Source organism: Lissotriton helveticus, chromosome 11, assembly GCF_964261635.1.
Source record: "Lissotriton helveticus chromosome 11, aLisHel1.1, whole genome shotgun sequence".
Taxonomy (NCBI): domain Eukaryota; kingdom Metazoa; phylum Chordata; class Amphibia; order Caudata; family Salamandridae; genus Lissotriton; species Lissotriton helveticus.
In genome coordinates, this window is record NC_136072.1 from 467,984,958 (window position 1) to 468,004,191 (window position 19,234).

The 19,234-nt window shown below is 49.2% G+C and overlaps 1 protein-coding gene across 5 annotated transcripts in view; it reads right to left on the reverse strand.

Annotated features, from left to right (window-relative positions):
* IWS1 (interacts with SUPT6H, CTD assembly factor 1) overlaps positions 1-19,234 on the reverse strand; it is a 318,075-nt gene that overhangs the window by 51,916 nt on the left and 246,925 nt on the right. Inside the window, exon 14 of one of the 5 annotated variants that reach the window (XM_078666041.1) lies at positions 10,813-10,960. The exons of the other annotated variants lie outside the window; for them this stretch is intronic. Coding sequence (XP_078522167.1) covers positions 10,832-10,960 — 129 coding nt within the window. The 3' untranslated portion in view covers positions 10,813-10,831. The remainder of the gene's footprint in view (positions 1-10,812; positions 10,961-19,234) is intronic. 5 annotated transcript variants of the gene reach the window in all.

Below are 19,234 nucleotides of genomic sequence, written 5' to 3' on the forward strand. Positions count from 1 at the left end.
TTGGTCTTAATGTCCCGTCCTTCTTGGGAATTAGGAAGTACAGGGAGTAAACTCCTGTTCCTCTAAAGGAACTACTTGAATAGCATATTTTTGTAGAAGTGCTAGAACTTCCTGTTGAAGCAGAGTTATGTGTTCTGCGGACATTGGACGCTGCCTGGGTGGTATGTTTGGGGGGGGGGGGGGTGCTGTGAGTTCTAGGCAGTAGCCATGGTGGATAATCTGTCTTACCCACCTGTCTGTTGTGATGGAACTCCAGACAGGTAGGAACTGTGATAGTCTGCCCCCCACAGGAGTGGAATGCTGTAGGGGAGGCAGAGGGAAGCCACTGTTTGGGAGTTGAAGAGGAGCGGTTGTCGTTATTACCTCCTTCCCTTATTGTTGTTGCCTCTGTATCCTCCTCTAAAGTAGCCTTTGTTAGAGGAGGTTTGTGCGTGTGTCTTAAAAGATAATGTGGTATCTGTGCCGGTCTGCTTGGAGCCTCCTCTATAAAAGGAGCGGCGAAAAGAACTTCTAGTCTGGGTGGATTGTAATGCACCCATAGACTTAGCTGTGTCAGTGTCTTTCTTCATCTTCTCTAGTGTGTTGTCTACTTCCGGCCCGAACAACTGGTTCTGATTGAAGGGCGGGTTCAGGATGGTAGTCTGTACCTCTGGTTTGAAACCTGAAATGCGTAACCATGCATGACGTCTGAGAATAACACTAGTATTAACTGCTCTGGATGCTGTGTCAGCTACATCTAGTGCGCATTTAATTGAGGCATTAGATATTAATTTGCCTTCTTGTAAGAGCTCTGCTGCCTGATCCTTGTATTGACCTGGGAGGTGTTCCATTAATTGTTATAGCCGGTCGTAGTGAGCCCTGTCGTAGCGTGAAAGTAAGGCTTGTGTGTTTGCTATGCGTCATATGTTTGTTGCTTGCGCAGCAATCCGTTTCCCTGACGCATCAATAATTTTCGATTCTTTGTCAGGCAGGGCGTGTCACCAGAAGTCTGGGAATTGGCTCTTTTACGCGCATTAGACACTACCAAAGAGTCTGGTGGCAGATGTCCCTTAATTTAGACTGGATCAGGTGGTGCTGGTCTATACTTTTTTTCTATTCTGGGATTTAACACCCTACATCGTACTGGATCTTTAAAAATGTCCGGAGCATGTTTAATGACTCCTTTGATCATGGGTAATATTTGAGTAGACCTTTGTGACTGCTCAAATGTGTCTAGTAAGACATCCTCCTCAATGGCATCAGAGTGCATTGAAACTCCATGGTAAAGGGCAGCTCTGTTTAATAGAGGATTAAACCCAATACTATCCTCTGGAGGGGAAGGTTTTGTTGGGTAGTACTGAGGATCCGGGATGTCTGGCACATTGTTTGGTGGAAAACTATATACATCGTCATCCTTGGGATATTCTGGATTGACATCCTCATCTAAAGGGTATGTATGTGGCTCTGGTACGTCATTCCCCCCACCTAAGTCATACTCCTCGTCAGTGTGGTGTGATGATGCAGGAGATTGAACAGGAGAAGTTATAGGTTCAATGTAAGGAGGGATAGGAGAGGAAGAAGGTGAAGGAGAGGAAGGGTGCATTGGAGAAGTTGCACAATCCTTTTTGGCAGGAACCACAGGTGGAAGTGGTGTGTCAGCTGGTCTTTTCTTATAAGGAATTGCTTCCACATGTCCAGTTTTTGGATTAATATGGACTTTTTTCTGTTTAGGATCTGGTCTAAACAGTTCTTCCTCTTCTATAATCTTCTTCGGCGTCGATTTTTAAGGTGCTGATAGGGGTTGCTTAGTGCTCTTTGCCTTAGGAGGAGTGATTGAGTTCTGTGGCAATTTTTTCGGTGCCGAAGGTGGTTTAGGCTTGGTAGGCTTGTCAGAGGGTTTAGGCTTGTCTGTATCAGGCCTTGGAGTCTTTGGTACCGATATTGGAGATTTTGGCGTGGAGACAGGTTTCGTTGGGCCTGCGGCGCTGGAATCTAGCTTCCCATCTTTATTCTTGGAACCGGAAGAATTCGGAGTCGAAGCTTTCGGGTCCGGTACGGTTCTTGGCTTCGGCACCGATGTGTCTTTTGGTTCGGGTGCCGAAGGGTCTTTATCTTCGGACACCGAAGGGCGTTTTGGCTTCGGTGTTGAAGAGTCCTTCGGTGTCGAAGGATATTTCGGTGCCAATGGAGGAGGTGGAATTGGCACATGTGGTTTTTTCGGCGCCGAGGCACCGGAAGGCGTAGTCTTTTTCCTCGGAGCCGAGCCCGAAGGCGGGGCGTCTGAGGGTAAATTTCGGTCTCGACTGGGCCCCATGGGCGGAGTGCTGACCGCTGCCTTTGGCTTGGGTAGTGTATGCTGTGCAGGGGCAGTGGTACTCACGGGCTGCCGAGACGGAATCGAGTTGTCTGAGTCCTCTCCCCCTGATATAATCTGGAGATCAGGCGAGTCTTCCTCAGCGACGAGTGGAGCCTCGTCCTCGGAGATATCTTCGCGTGGATCTTCGTCTGCGGAGACGTTCTCTCCGACGATCTCCTCCTCAAAGATGGCCTCCGGTGCAGACGCTGATCTCCTCATCTCGTGTCGACGGGCCCTCCGATCCCGAATGGTCTTCTTCGATCGGAAGGAGGCACAGGCTGTGCGGGTCGACTCGTCGTGTTCTGGCGAGAGACAGCGGTTGCAGACCTCGTGATGGTCGTTATGAGGAAATTTTGCTCGACATACCGGGCATCTCTTGAATTGAGTTCTGTCCATGAGGCGTAGGCCGTACGGCGCCGATAGGCCCAACGGCCCGCGTCGACGCACCGGAATGTAGCTGGTAATGTCGAAAAGTCTATTCGATGTCGAAAAAAGTTTATAGAAAGTTTCACGCTTCAAAATTGCAGAAAAAAGTCGTTTCTAGCCGGAGCGGAAAACTTTCATCCAAACCCAGTGGCGGAAAAAAACAATCCGAGGATGGAGTCGATGACCATTGTCAAGGAGGAGTCACCTATCTCGTGACTACAAAGACTTCTTCCAAGAAGACAACCTGCAATCATCCGAGCACAACACCAGGTGGCGATCTATTGCTAAGTGTACGATCTGCAGCTCATATGCCTCGAACATATCGTTACACAAGTAGTAACTTGTGTATCTGAAAGAGACACGTTAGTGATAGATTCCTTACCTTAGAATAGATACCCCAGCAATACCAACCCCGGTGGTGGGTCTGCGAACCAATAATCACCCCAGAAAGTCCTGGAGGACGGAACAGACAAAGAAGCCATCCTTCCGGACTTGGCTCTCCAGGCAGTAGTGTCTTGCGAATGTTTGCAGCGAGGCCCACGTAGCTGCCTGACAAATGTCCTGCAGGGGCACACCTCGGCCCAGGGCTGTTGTAGTCGCCGTGGCCCGAGTGGAATGAGCCCTCAGCCCAACAGGAGGTTCCTTCTTAGCCAAGGAGTAACACGCCTGGATGCACAAGATGATCCACCGAGAGATGGTCCGCTTGTGCACCGCCCGCCCCTTCTTAGCGCCCACATAACCAACAAAGAGTTGGTCATCCACTCGGAACTGGCGTGTGCGATCCAGATAGTAAGAGAGCGCACGTTTTGGGTCCAGACGGTGGAGCCGCTCTTCCTCTTTAGAGGGATGCGGAGGCGGAAAGAAGGTGGGCCAGGTGATGGACTGCCCGATGTGGAAGGCCGTGACAACCTTGGGCAGGAAAGAGGGTCTTGTCCGCAACACAACCTTGTCGGATGGACAGAGAGGAAAGGAGGTGTGGAATAAAGAGCCTGGAGCTCACTCACTCTCCTGGCAGAGGTGATGGCAACCAGGAAAGCAGTCTTCAAAGTAAGAAGACGGAGAGGACAATTATGGAGCGGCTCAAAGGGAGCACACATGAGATAAGTAAGTACAAGGTTCAAGTCCCACTGAGGCATCACAAATGGAACAGGAGGGAACAGGTGTGTGATGCCCTTCAAAAACCTATTTACAATCGGGGACTTGAACAAAGATGGCTGATCAGGTAGCCTTAAGAAGGCGGAAAGGGCAGAAAGGTACCCCTTGAGAGTGCCCAGAGAAGAGCCCTGCTGGGCAAGAGAAAGAAGGAAGAGGAGAACCTCAGAAAGAGGGGCAGAGAGTGGATCCACAGCCTTTGCTGTACACCATGCCACAAATCTGTTCCACCTACAGGCGTATACCGACTTTGTGGAGGGACACCTGGCTGCCAGAATGACATTACAGACTTCAGGAGGCAAGTCAAATGGCCTCAACTGTCGCCGCTCAATCTCCAAGCCTGTAGGTGGAGACTGGACAGGTTCGGGTGGAGGACCATCCCATGCTGCTGCGACAGAAGGTCCTCCTGAAGAGGCAGACGAACCGGGGGAATCGACTGACATACTGAGTAGCTCTGGATACCAGTACCTTCAAACCCAGTCCGGAGCCACAAGGATAACCTGGACCGGTCGCGCCTGATCTTCTTCAGCACTCTGGGCAGAAGTGGTATAGGCGGAAAGGTGTACAATAGAGCGCAACTCCACTCGCGACTAAAAGCGTCTCCGAGCGAGTGCTGCCTTGGAAATTCCAACGTGCAGAACTGATGACATTGCGCGTTCTCTTCTGTGACGAATAGATCTAACCAAGGCTCTCCCCACTGCTTAAAGAGGCCTTGCGCCACGTCCGAGTTCAGACGCCATTCGTGATCCATCATGCACCGATGGCTGAGTTCGTCCGCCCTGGCGTTCAGGGAACCTGCCAGGTGTTGAACCACCAGGGTCATGCCCTGATGTTCCAGCCACTGCCAGAGGCGCAGAGCCTCCTGGCAAAGGGTCCACAACCCCACCCTGCCCTGTTTGTTGCAGTACCACACGGCGGTGGTGTTGTCCGTGAACACATGCACTACACTCAACCGGACAGAGGGGAGGAATGCCTTCAGTGCAAGCCGGATCGCCCGCAGCTACAAAAGGTTGATGTGGAGCTGGGACTCCGCCGGAGACCAGACGCCTCTGATCTCCGCCTCTCCCATGTGGCCCCCCCAGCCCAGGAGGGACGCGTCCGTCACAACTACGTGCTCCGGTTGGGGTAGGGAGAGGGATCTGCCGCTGACCCAATCGCGGTCCGTGAGCCACCACTGCAACTGTCTTGCAGTGCCCTCCGAGATCAAGACATGGTCGGACAAGTTGCCCTGATGCTGGGCCCACTGAAACTCCAGGTCCCACTGCAGAGCCCGCATCCGCCACCAAGCGTGATGCACCAGAAGGATGCATGAGGCCATCAGCCCCAGAAGCCGCAGCGTCAATCTGACCGAGACTCGGGATAAAGGCTGAAAGATCGGAATCAGAGCCTGAATATCCCGAACCCGTTGATCGGGAGGATAAACCCGAAACTGCGCCGAGTCTAGCACCGCTCCGATGAAGAGGAGCTTCTGAGAGGGACACAGGTGGGACTTCGGCACATTGATGGAGAACCCCAGCAGGTGCAGGAGGTCGGCCGTAGTCTGGAGGTGGCTGACGACTGTCTGGGGCGAGCCCGCCTTCAACAACCAGTCGTCGAGGTAGGGGAAGACTGAAACCCCTAACCTGCGCAGATGAGCTGCGACCACCGCCATCACTTTCGTGAACATACGTGGGGCGCTGGTAAGGCCGAAGGGGAGCACGGTAAACTGAAAGTGATCGTGGCCTACCGTGAACCGCAGGTAACGCCGGTGGGCCGACAGGACGGGGATGTGGAAATAGGAGTCCTGCAAGTCCAACGCTACCATCCAGTCTCCTGGGTCTAGGGCAGCTAAGACCTGAGCCAAAGTCAGCATCTTGAACTTCTCCTTCCGGAGGAAGCCGTTGACGTTCTGTAGGTCCAAGATAGGGCGTCGGCCCCCTTTGCCCTTTTTGGTTACCAGAAAGTAGTGGGAGTAACAACCACACCCTACTTCTGGCCCAGGAACACGCTCGATGGCCCCCTTGGCCAAGAGGGCCGTAACTTTCTCTTGCAGAAGTTGCAAGTGATCCCCCGACACGCGGTGGTAGTGCGGTGGCATGGCTGGAGGGGTCGTTTCGAAGGGGAGGGAGTAGCCCCCTCGGACAATTTGCAGCACCCACCTGTCCGATGTGACAGTGCGCCTGTGGAGGTGGTGGTGGTGATGGCGAACCCTGCCCCCCCCCCCACCGGCGTCACACGGGCCTGAAAGCACGGACTAGGAGGGTTTTGAGGCAGATGCTGCAGGGGCAGGTGTTGACTTGACTCGCCGTTGTCCCCGACCGCCGCCACGGCGGTTTCCACGTCCGCCACCGCGCTGGATGGTAGTCTGCGGCACGTGGCTGGCAGAACGTGTGGGGGCGCCCCTTCCTTGGCCACGAAAGGGGCGAAAAGCAGCCGTTTTCTGGCGCGGGCCGAGAGGCCCAAGGACTTGGCCGTAGCCCTGGAGTCCTTAAAGCACTCAAGCGCATGGCCTGCCTTGTGGCCAAAGAGGCGAAGGCCATCGAATGGCATGTCCATAAGTGTGTTTTGGACATCGGCCGAGAAATTGGCGGACCTCAACCAGGCGTGACGACGAAGCGCCACCGGCGTTGCCATCGCTCTGCCTAGAGAGTCGGTAGTGTCCAGCCCACACCAGATGGAATACCGTGCCGCATCTCGGCCTTCCACAAGGGCCTGGCCGAGTTTAGCCCGAACCTCCATCGGGCATTCTGGCAGCACGGCCGCGACCGTGTCCCACAGAGAGTGGGTGTAGCGGCCCAAGAGGCACGCGGTATTCACTGACCGCAATCCCAAACTCAGGGAGGAGAATACCTTTTTCCCGTAAGTCTCGTACCTCTTGGATTCCCGGTCGGGGGGAGCCGACGGGAATGCGGTCTGGGAATTGGAGGCCTGGATAACCAGGCTCTCAGGGGTGGGGTGGGTAGACAGAAAGCAAGGGTCACCCGGAGCCGGGCGGTGGCGTCTGGCCACGTTCCTATCCACAGGCTACCCTGTGGCGGGCCTGGACCAAGTGCCCAAAAGAACGTCTGACAAGGCCTCATTAAACGGCAGCAGAGGCTGGCCGAGCTTGACTGCGGTTTAAGGACCTCAGTGAGGTTAGTCCTCACGGCCGCGACGGGGAGCGCAAGGCCCAGGGCCTTGGCCACCCTCATCAGCACCACGCTATAAGCAGCCCCCTCCTCCGTAGCCATGCTAGGAGGGGAGACAAGTGTCGGGCGAAGTGTCCAGACCACTGGCCTCCCAAGCTCTCCTGTCCAGTCCGCAGAAGACTGACACTCACGTGCCAGAGGGTCCTCAGACCCCTCCCAATCCTCCTCATCACCCACTGCCTGGTACTCAGGCTCAAAAGATGGGTCCAGGTCATAGAAATAAAAATCTCCCATCGGCGTCGAGAGCAGGACCAGGGACGACGTCGTCCTGGGACGGCGCCGGGGGCAACACCCGTGGGGTTCGACGCCGGCGAGGTCGTGAGGTCGACCGGCGGCGACCCGGATCCGGAACCGGACCCAGAGGGGCCCTGCGGCGTCGGGACCGGAGCACCCGACGGCGCCGGGGCCGAAGCACCCGACGGCGCCGGGGCCGAAGCACCCAGCCCGCGTGGGGACCCAGTCGGAGCCGCTTGGCCCGAAGGCGCCGCGGAACCCGACGGAGGAGCGAGCGACCTCATGGCCATGAGGAAGTCTGCAATCTCCCCCGGCGTCACATCCTGCCCAGGGACTGGCGGGTGTGGAGCAGGCCGCGACACCTGTGGCTCCAGCGGAGCCGCGAGGGCGGTGTCGCCCGAACCCCCGGCCGCGTTGCGCGAGCGTCGGGGGGGGGGGGGGGGGGATGGGGGGACTCAGAAGAGCGATGATGCCGCTTCGACTTCTTGTGCCTCTTACCTGAGGACTTCGAGCCGAAGACCGATGACGACTCCCGGAACCGGGACCTCGAGCGGCGCGGGGCGGACTGCCGAAGCTCGAGTCGCTTATGGGACCGCTCCCGTCTAGCCTTAGACGTCAGGGCCCGGCAGTCAGAGCAGGACTTGTTGTCGTGGTCCAGGCCTAAACAGTGCAGGCACCGGTGATGGGGGGCAGTAACCGGCATCAGTCGGTTGCAGTCGGCGCAGGACTTGAACCCGGGCATCCCTACCGGCACCGTCGGAGTCGAATAGACTTCGAAAATGGATCAAAAAGATCTCAAAAGGTTAGTCAAAAAGTGACTAGGGTACAACTTTTACCAGATCTGCGCTAGCTGGTGCGGGAAAAAAAAAGAACTGACGTCAGCACGCGGAGGCGGCGTCTAAGTACTCCGACGACGTCATGACGGCGCCCACGACGCCGCCGACGGACACGGAGCCGCGGACGTCGCCTACCGACGCGCATGGGTACTGCTACGCAAAAAATTTCCGGATCCAGTCTGACGCCTGGGGATATTCTAAGGTAAGGAATCTATCACTAACGTGTCTCTTTCAGATAGTAGTGTTGTGGACAGTTATTGCACTTTTCTAAACATCAATAATAAAGCACACAGGATAAGTTAACTTTTCTCATTTTTTTTTTAACTACCCCAGAGCCTTTGGCATCAAACTATTACAAATCTATATATCTACACAACTTGACACTCCGCAGAAGCTCTGGTTCTCTCTGTAACAGGCTAGGTTATCACCCTTCTCTCACAAACCCATTCTTTTTATGTCCAACACTCCCAAATAGTACCATTGCTCATGCATTCACACTATTGAAATCAAATTTTGTTTTATCCTTCACTCCCATTAATCAATTCTTCAACAGCCCTATTTGGTATAATAATCTACTAAAGAGGCGGGAAAGGAATTTACTTTGGAAGACATGGATGAACAAAGGAATACTTCTCATCTCGCAACTATATAATTTAGGTACCCCTATTTATTTCGTTCTCAGAGTTATCATCGACATACAACCTCCAACCTCATAAGTGCTCCCAGTACTGCAGACTCTTTACTATGTTGCAAAATACTCTCACACAGCACTTTTCCCCTGATATTTTCTATCCCACAATATCTCCTCATCCAATTACAATATCCACTCACCCTAATGTGGCCGCATTTCCAAACATTTGAGATCACCTGATCCAGATAGGGCCAAAACACATACAGAGGCACTGTGGGAAACTGATCTGGGTATTACTTATCGATCCTCTGTCTGGGACAGAATTTGGAGCACCATACATATTACTGCTCGCTTAGCCAGCCTCACCCAAACACTATATTTCTTTTATAATAGACTCTTTTTTACACCACTGTTCATCTCTCTAAACTCAAACTTGCACAACAAGATACTTGCTGGCAATGCCATACACGCCCGGTCATGGATTTTCACTTTTTTCTTGTCCAATTTTATCCACCTTCTGGCTTTTGATATGGAACCGTATCAAAGACATCACCCAGATTCACATACCTTTCTCACATATTTACTCTTTCAGGACAGCTTACATGGTGTGTGGAGTTGGCATACAATACTTGCGAAATATACTGATCCCTTGATCTCCATAGCCTATTTTTATTACCTCTAATTGAAAATCTACAGATAATATTCTTCTTCTATGTTGGTGGAATCTAATTTGTCATCACCACAGGCTAGATACCTATAAACTGCTTCAATACAGTTATCTGTAAAGCGTAACAAGCTCTGGTTGCTACTCACTAACTACCGGTCATGTACTGCTAAGGTGATCAATCCTCCCCTCCCACCTAATTGTACAATATAGACTTTGGAATCTATCCTCCCAATCGGTCTACACCCATTATTCAATAACGTCATATTTACTATTATCTCTGCTGGACTCCCCCCCCCCCCCCTTCCCCCCCCCACTTTGTATACTTATAAGGCTACAACTCTACTCCCTATTTTACAGTCTTTCTTCTCTTTTCCCTTCCAATCTCTTCTCTTCCTCTCCCTTTTTCTTCCTCATTCAAAAACGTATTGTCTAACTTTGCATTGCCTTCTTTGTTTAAACTTCTTTTTGTGAATTACTTACAACACACTTCTCAGACAGTTAAAGTTTAAACCTTACACATCTGTACATGCAATGTTCTATTATGCAATACGCCATTATGCAATATGCTGTTAGTCGATAAATAGCTTTACATCACATCATTATCACAGGCCTTCAGAGCACATCATGCAGGGGGCACTGAAATATACACCTACCAAACACTAAGGGTATTGGATGAACTTACCAACACGGACTCACCAATACTGTAGGTGTTGCACTTACCAAATAAATTACTTTAGGCGGTAGTCACACAAGGATGTAAAATATTTGCAGGCCAGTATGGGGCCATTTGCAGCCAAAAACAAAAACACTCTTGGAGCTTTTAACTATTTGTCTCACAAACAGATGCAACTTATGCTCGACAGAAGCAGCAGGTTATCAAACGTGTTTCTGCTGTGTGTTAATCAAGATGATATTGACTTTCTTAAATCAGACGCCTCAGACTTGGAAAGCAGAAAGTGATGGGTAAGTAACCCTACAAGTCAAGAAGTGAATTCTCTGTTAGCAGAGGGCAAAATGAAGGAAGGCAGAAACCTCTGAATTTGAACCAGACCAAAATTAATACTAAAATGCAGACAAGGTAACTATCTATAAAGGCTAGGGACACTTCTTGAATTCCAGTCACCCATCTCAAAAACGTCACGTCCAGCAGTAAAACAGCATGCATGGACATAATTCTCATACTGCCTACAGTGGGATACTGTTAGAACATGACTTGCACAACTCCATGGAGGAACCATCAGAGTGAGTATGAGTCGCAAACTGCCCATAGACGTTTACAGCCAGAGCATGCAAACTTCACACTACCTCCATGGCTTTAATGCAGTGCATGCATGATTCACACACAGGCACCTCCTGGGCGATACCTCTAAATGTTTTGGCACGCTACAGGGGCATCCGGTTTCCTTCAATGCTGATTCTCATGCCTCCTTGCAGTTTGCCAAGTCTTCTCTTTTCAGCAAAACGCCTCTTGTGTTTCTCCAAGCGGCTTACACCCTTCCTAACTGCACCATGCTGCAAACAATAGGTCAATGTATAAAAGGAGAAAAAGGTAGTAACAACAACATACCAATGTATAGGGAAGTATGGAGATGTGGGAGAGTAAATTAACCAAATAGGAAGAAAAAGCCTAAATATAGGTGAAAGGATTATGTTACTTACCCTGCACGTATCTGTTTGTAGCATGTAGTGCTGTAGATTCAAATACTCTGCAAACTCCTGCCATGTAGTGTTGGGTTCAGAGTTGTGCAACTTGTTTTTTTCGAAGAAGTCTTTCGAGTCACAAGGTAGAGTGACTCCTCCTCTCCACAATATTGAGCATGGGCATAGACTCATTTGTTCGATTGTACGGGGAGGAGAGAGGGCACATGTGAATCTACAGCACTGCATGCCACAAACAGGTGCTTACAGGATAAGTACCCTAATCCGTTCAATGGCACGTGCGACTGCAGATACACATTTTTTTGCACAGACTGTAAAGCAGTCCCTCCTTGGAAGCAGTGGCTAGCGTGTGGGAGTAGCAGTAGTATGAAAAAGGGTACATAGCACTACCTGACCTACATTGGCTTGTTGGCGTGCTAACACGTCTACACAGTACCGTTTAGTAAATGTGTGTGGTGCACACCATGTACCTGCTTTAAAATCTCAGCTATGGGGATATTTCCTAAAAAGGTCATAGTTGCTCCCTTTTTAAGAGTATGGTATGCACAGGGAGTTACAGGTTAATGTCTTTTGGCTTTAACGTAGCACGTTTCAATGCATTTTACTACCCATCTGTCTATGCCTGACTTGGATAGAGTTAGTTGCCTTTATGAGGTGGAGAAAAGGCTGCACAATGTTGCTTTGTTTTTCTGAAGGTTTTAGTTCAATCTGTAGAGAACATGAGTGCTCTTTTTATGCCTAAGGCATATCAAGCTCTTTCTGCCACACAATCCAGGTTAGGGAGAAAGACAGGTAGCGTAACGGATTGATTGAGATGAAACTGAGAAACTACAAAAGAACCAATTTGTCTTTATGTATATTCTTCTGCGGTTAAAAGCTTGGAGCTCACCAACACCCCTAAGTGAGATAATGGCAACCAGAAATGCCACTTTCCATGATAGAAAGTGAAGTGGGCACAGATGCAAAGGCTCAAAAGGTGGACCCATGAGCCTAGTAAGCACAATCTTTAGGTTCCAAGAGGGTACAGGAGGTACACGAGGTGGAATAACTTGTTCTTCCATGAATGCTTTAATGACTGGAATTGTGAAGAGTGAAGGATGTTGTCTATTTTGGAGCTAGACAGCTATTGCAGCAAGACGTAATAGAATTGAAGTGTATGCTAAATTGGACTTCTGCAAATGAAGCAAGTAGCTAATTATGTCTTGTATAGTGGCTTTGATAGGATTGATTTATTTAAGTTGGCAGTAGCAAACAAAACGTTACAATTTTGCAGCATAACAGGCTCTAGTTGTGCCTTTTAAGGATATCTATATATTCTGATGGTAAGTTTAAAGAAAACTCGAAGACCTAAGGAGCCAAATCGCTAGGTTGAGCATCTTGGGGTACAGGTGTCTTATTTGTCTCTGATCCTGAGTGAGAAGGTCCAGGCGAATGGGGAGTTTCTTGTGCGGAACTACTGAGAGATCTAGTAGTGAACCAGGGCTGACGTGCCAAGGCGGGAGCTACAAGGATCATGGTGAGAGATATTTTCCCGAGCCTCTGAACCAGAAATGGAATGGGTGGGAGGGAGGGGTAGAAAAGCATAGGCAATGATCCCTGACCAACTCATCGATAGTGGACTGCCCTTGGATAGTGGGTGTGGGAACCTGGATGCGGAGTGTGACCATTTTACGTTTCCAGCTGTGGCGAACAGGTTTATGTGAGGAAACCTCCCCTTTTGAAAGTAGGGAAGTGAGTCTGTTGGTGCATCCTGATGAGCAGGTCCGCAAAATTGTTGTCCATTCCCGGCAGATATTCGGCCAACAAATGAATGTGATGGTGAAGAGCCCAGTTCCATATGTCTGTGAGAGGTGAGGTAACTGAGAAGACCTTGCTCTCGCACCATTTTTGTAGATAGTACATGGCTGTCATATTGTCCGTCCGGACTAGAACTACCTTGTGAGATAGATGGAGAAGGATCGCTTTCAGTGCAAGGAATACTGCCTGAAGTTCCAAGTAACTGATGCGTAGAGATTGAAGTTTGGCATCACACAGACCTTGTACTGTGCGGTGTTGGAGGTGTGCATTCCAAACCATGTCTATCAGAGTGATTTGAGGTACAGGGTCCAAGAAAGGCCACCCTTTCAACAGATTGTTGAGGTTCCACAATTGCAGAGGGAAGCAAGTTTTGCAGTTTATCAACACTAGATCCTAGACTGAGACCACCGACGAGAGAGACATGGGTGCAGTGGGAGCATGTGCAGTCTTGCGTTGGGAAGTATGGCAATGCAAGATGCCATCATACACAGTAGACACATGACTGTCCGAACTGAGAGTTTTGTTTGGCTGGAATTGAGGTAGTGCCTGAAAGTTCTGTCTCCAAGCGGGATTGGTATAAACTAGCCCCAACTGTGTATTCAGGATTGCTCCTAAGCATGGTTGAATTTGAAGAGCTTACAGGTGAGATTTGGGGACATTGATGATGAACCGCAACTTGTGAAGCAGGACTACTGTCAGCTTATTGTGCTGCTGACACTGCTGTTGGGTACTGGCTTGGATTAGCCAATCGTCCAAGTATGGGAATACATTAACGTTTTGTCAACGTAGATGTGCTGCTACTAATGCCAGGCACTTTGTGAAGACCCTTGGTGCGGTAGTGACCCCAAACAGTAGAACTTTGAATTGGTAGTGTTTTCCTACTATGACATACCTGAGGTATTTGCAGTGAGCAGGATGACTGGGTATAAGTAAGTGTCTTTTAGGTCCAGAGTGGCCATAAAGTCACACATTTGTAGAAGGGGAATGACATCCTGTAGAGTCACCATATGAAAGTGTTCTGATAGGATGTAGTAGTTGAGAGGTCTAGGATTGGTATTAGTGACACACCCGATGGAATGAAAAGTACAAGGAATACAACCCTGTGCCTTGCTATTGAAGGAGGACTGGTTCTATAGCACCTTTGAGAAGAAGGGCTTGGACCTCTTGTTTTACTAGTGTTAGGTGATCCTGTGATTGCGAGGTGGGATGTTGGGTGGTGTGGTAATGAGCGCCAGACATCAGCCATGTTGGATAATGGCTTATACCCACTGGTCAGTTGTGATGGATTCCCAGTCAGGGTGAAAAAACTGTAGTCTTCCCTTGACAAGTTCATGCAGTCAGGGGAGAAGGCTGGGGCAGTCACTGTTTGGGAGTGGAGGCCTGCCTCTTTCTTCGTTATTATTATCCCTGAAGGAGTCTTGGTAAACCCCTTTAGTGTAGGTGGATTGGACCTGCTTCTGCTGAGATGGGGAGGCATCTGTTGAGATGGAATTGTATCTGCTCTTGTAGCCGGAGTGGCGAAAGGAGCCATGAAGAGTAGGAGCATGTAAGGCTCCCATAGCCTTCGCCATATCTGTATCTTTTTTCATTTAATCTGATGTGGTGTCTACTTGAGGGCCAAATAGAGGCATGCTTAAAAATGCTTGTTAAACTTTGGCTTTAAAGTCTGAGCAACTGAGCCAGGGATGTCTCCTGAGAAGTGTGCTAGTATTAACACCTCTAGCTGCTTTGTTTGCTGCATCTAAGGCACATCTAATGGAGTTCTTAGTAATAGTCTGACCCTCTGAAACAATTTGTTGACCTCTTTTCTTATGTTGGTCTGGGAGATGCTGCAGCAGTTCATCCATTTCATCTCAATGGGCCCTATCGTAATGTACGAGCAGGGCTTGGGAATTGGCAATGCGCTAATGATTGGCTGCTTGAGATGCAACTCATTTTCCAGCAGTATCAATACGTTTGCTCTCTTTCGCAGGAGGGGCTGTATCCCCAGTAGCCTGACTATTGGCTCATTTACGAGCAGTGGTAGCAACTAAGAAGTCTGTTGGCATTGGACTACTTATGAAATGAGGGTTTGAGGGAGCTGCTTTATATTTTTTATCTACCCATGGGATTATCATACGGACAGGTAGTGGCTCTTAAAATATGTCATCAGTGTGATGCAACATGCCAGGGAGCATGGGCAGAAACTGTGCATCTTTATGTGTGGATGACCGTATTTATGTGTGTATGACAGTAAATAAAAGAGGAAGTCCTGTTCCAATGACTGAAGTTAAATTCCATGATTAGGTACCCTAGCGATTACTTGCTGGTAAGCAATAGAATCTTCAGGAGGGGAGCGGCGAGCTGGATACAAATTTGGGCCATTGGGAGTTTTGGGGTCTATTTCATAAGTACACCAAGGATTAGGGTCCCTATTAATTCTCCTATACCCCCTGTGGGTCAACCTGGAGGTCAATTGTCCAGAGGGTCCTGTAGTGGGGAAGGAGGGGATGGTGGAGGCGGTGATTCTGGACGAGGTGGAGGTGGAGGATGATTTGTAGGGCTAGAAATGTCCAGTTCCTCCTCGAAAGATAACTGCCTCTTCGATGGAGGAGAGGCTATAGTTTGCCCTGTGTCTTCTTCAATAATGATTTTCCTCTGTCTAATGTACATTTTTTCAAGTATAGGCTCGACCGGGGACATGGAAATCGAGGCTTGCTTTGAGGGTTTTGGTTGGGTAAATTTCGAAATCAAGGCTTTTGAAAATATTTTGTCCAGCACCGAAGTTGATGAAGCCGGTTTCTGAGTCGGTCTCGAAGGCTTAGCAGAGACCGAAGAATTTGCTCAATCCGAGTAGGTTCGACGGAACTGAGGACTTATAGCCTTAGTTGAAGTTTTCTGTGCCGGGTCAGAAGGCAGGGTATCCGAAGTATCTTTTTGGACCCAAACATGGCCGGATGGCAGTGGCAGTCCAGCGACCTCTAAAAGTGGAAAGGGAAAGATTTTGGAAGTCTTTTTTGTTGAAGAAGGGTCTGGGGTGACAGTACTCATGTGCTGCCCGAGTGGCAGGGTGCATTCCGTTTCCTCTTCCACAATTGAGCCAGAGCTCTCCGACAGAGAATGACCCCTTTTCCTCTTTGGCAGCAGGCTCTTCCTGGGAGTGCTCCTCACCGAAGACGCCGTGAGTACCTTCTTCGATACGGTGAGAGATTTCCAATTGATGCTCCCTTCGATCGTGAAGTGTCTTTTTATTTGAAAGACATGCAGGTGTCGTAATCAGCCTTGCAGTGATCAGGCGAGAAGCAAAGGTTACAAACCTGGTGTTGATCAGTGTGAGGATATTTGGCGTGACTGCGGGTAAAATCGAAAAGGTGTTTGTTCCATCAGGAACACATCTTCCGCACTAACGGCGCACGTGGAAGGGTAGGCCCGAGATGGGCAGAGCAGGAAGTGCAATCAGTCAAAGTCCAAATCGATGAAGTTTTTTGAGCGGCGTAGAAATGGAAAAATCGTGATGGTGATACACTATACCGTCGAAGACAGGATAAGACCAAATACTCGTACCGAACGCAGTTGAACACGGAGGAGAGGCACACACGTCCAAACTCGACGGTGGATAGAAAACAACCTAACAAAGGAGTCTATGTCCATGCGCAATATCAATGAGAGGAGTCACTCTACCTCATGACTCGAAAGACTTCTTAAAAAAACATAAAAATAAAAAGTTGCACAACTCTGAACCCAACACAAGAAGGCAGGAGTATGCAGAGCGTGTATCCGCAGCCACACATGCCATCGAACATATTACATATTAAATCAATCTCAAAATAAGGAATGCCCATAAAGGGGTTAACACAGAGCACACTGCACTAAACCTTAGGACAGGATATACGGGAGGCAAGAAAATTACATTAGGTATTCTAAGAATCTCGCTCAATTGGAAGCAAAGCCAGGCAAAAAGGAAGGGCAAATGCAGCAGAGATAGAGAAACATAAAAACAAGGGCAACTCAGGATAAGAGTAGGAAAAAGATAGCATAATCCAAATGTGAACACAACAGCAAAAAAAGTGTGAATAATAAAAAAATAATAAAAAAACAGACATTAAAAAGGTTATTAGGAATGATAGAAGAAGTTAGTGGGAGTAGCTACAGACCATGTAAGAGGGGGGAATAAGACACCAAAGGTTGGACGTAACCTGACATACAACAGAGATGGGAAGAAAGGCACTGAAGCAGCATCAACGGCAGAGAGGCAGGATTAAGATAGCAAAAAGGCAAGGTAGGGGGGAATAAGGAAAAAATGAAAGGAACAAAACATCAGACAAGCAATGAGAAGAAATAAGATACTAGGAGGAGAAAATGGCACAAACTGAGGTGGCACAGATTAAGAAAAAATATTTGTGTGTACCTAGGATTCTCCAGCGCCGGTATCTTCCATTCACTTAAGTGTAATTATTCTCCATTGTCAGGATGAGAATTAATATTAAATATAACAAAGCAATATTATAGGCTTACATGTAATACAACAAGTTGTGTAGCCTATTAACCTCATTGTTTGGATGAGCCATGACCCGGAGTGGTGGATAGGTTAAAAGATTACTTCTGGATGCCTTTCACAGTTCTCAAAAAGTGATTAAGGGTTAAAAGCATAGCCACATGAGGGGAAAATGTGGCCTGCACACAAACTGACAAACAATATCAAGGGAGATCAATTGCAGTTTCATGTAAACAATATAATCCACTACAGCCTCAGATGTTTTTCAGATTGCATGGTATGTGCCCACGCTAGCACAGTAATTCCCAAAATGCAGCAAAGTTCTGGACCACCATTGTTTAGTCTTACTCATGATTACACATTTAGTAATGATTCATGAAGTTTTGGTACATTTAACAGACAGCAGCGTTTAACATCTTAGGGAAATGTGCTACAGTCAAAAGAACTACAGTATTTGCAGCTCTTGATGCCTGCGCTAAAAAGTTCTTACAAAGTGGCCTGTACGCAGTTGGAGAAAATCTGCACCAGCCTGCAACTGACTCCCTTGCTCTAAGATGCTTTGTGTTTTGTTGTTTTGAAATGAAGGAAACAAGTAGCTAAACACCATTATGAAAACATTTAGTCTTGTCCAGGGAGACGGGTCTCTCACCTCGATTCCCTTTCTTTAAATAGTTTTGTAATCCCTCTTCTAAGACTTCCACCTGTCCTCTCCTTTGTAACAGTAGCAGTACCAACAGCAAGAGCCACGTAACCAGGGGCAGCGATGAAGCCTTGAATTAACCCCTTCCATGCTGATGACGGCCCCCAGCCGTCATGCACTACAGTGCTCGTGTGCTGATGACGGCTGGGGGCTGCCATGACCGCACCCGCGCTGAAATCTGCAGCACAAGAGCAGAATCGCGGCAGCATGGAAGGGGTTAAAGTGGCAGTAGGCGATAAGATTTAGGGAGAATGTACGAGTTACTCACCTTCGGTAAAGATGTATCTGGAAGAGACGATTCTAGCCGCAGATTCCTTCAAGTAGAATTATCCCCAGGCATGAGACTGCATCCAGAAACTTTTTTTTGCCACAGCATCCCTGCGTGCCGGGGGCGGGGCGACATCACATGTCTCCACCCAGGCGTCGTCCGGGTACGTGACGTCAGCGAGGTCACAAAAGACCCGCCCCGGCGCGCCTATGTCAGTTTTCTTTGGAGAACTTTTCCGCACCACAATGCGGAACCAGCAGATAAACTATGGAAGCCTGGGAACAGTGTGCGAAGAGCAGAAAAATTGGAAAGAAACAATGACTAACAACACCACACAAAGCAGTGTCAACACGGCAGAAACCAAAGGCAGGGAAATAAGAAAGAACAAGCAGAGCTCTGCGCAGCCACCCTGCCAGCACATACAGCCTCCCACCTCCCACCACTGTGCCCCAGAGGGAAGGAGCATGCGTAAAAGTCATGGCACACGTAGTAACCTACCACCCCCATCCTGAGCAAGGAAGGGGACCAGTCTCAAGATAGACAGGGACAACAAACCTCCAAGCCACCCGAACATAGAGGGCAACCACCCACAAGGGACAAGGGCAAGACATGGCCAGATGACCCTTAATCAGAGGATAGCAATGGGAGGAAGGGAAGGGAGGGGAGGGGAGGACAGGGATTGAAAGCAATCCCCCCCCCCAACCTGGAGTAGCCAGAGCAGCAGGGCACCGGAACCCCATCGTCCAAAGAACCAAAGGATGAATGAACCGCCCCCAGACTGAGCCACCAGTGAAGAACAAGGAAGGGACTCACAGGAGACCCAGCCCCCCACCGGGAGGCGAGTACCGAAGACCAATCCAAGGATCCTCGCAGAATAGGGGAGGAAGG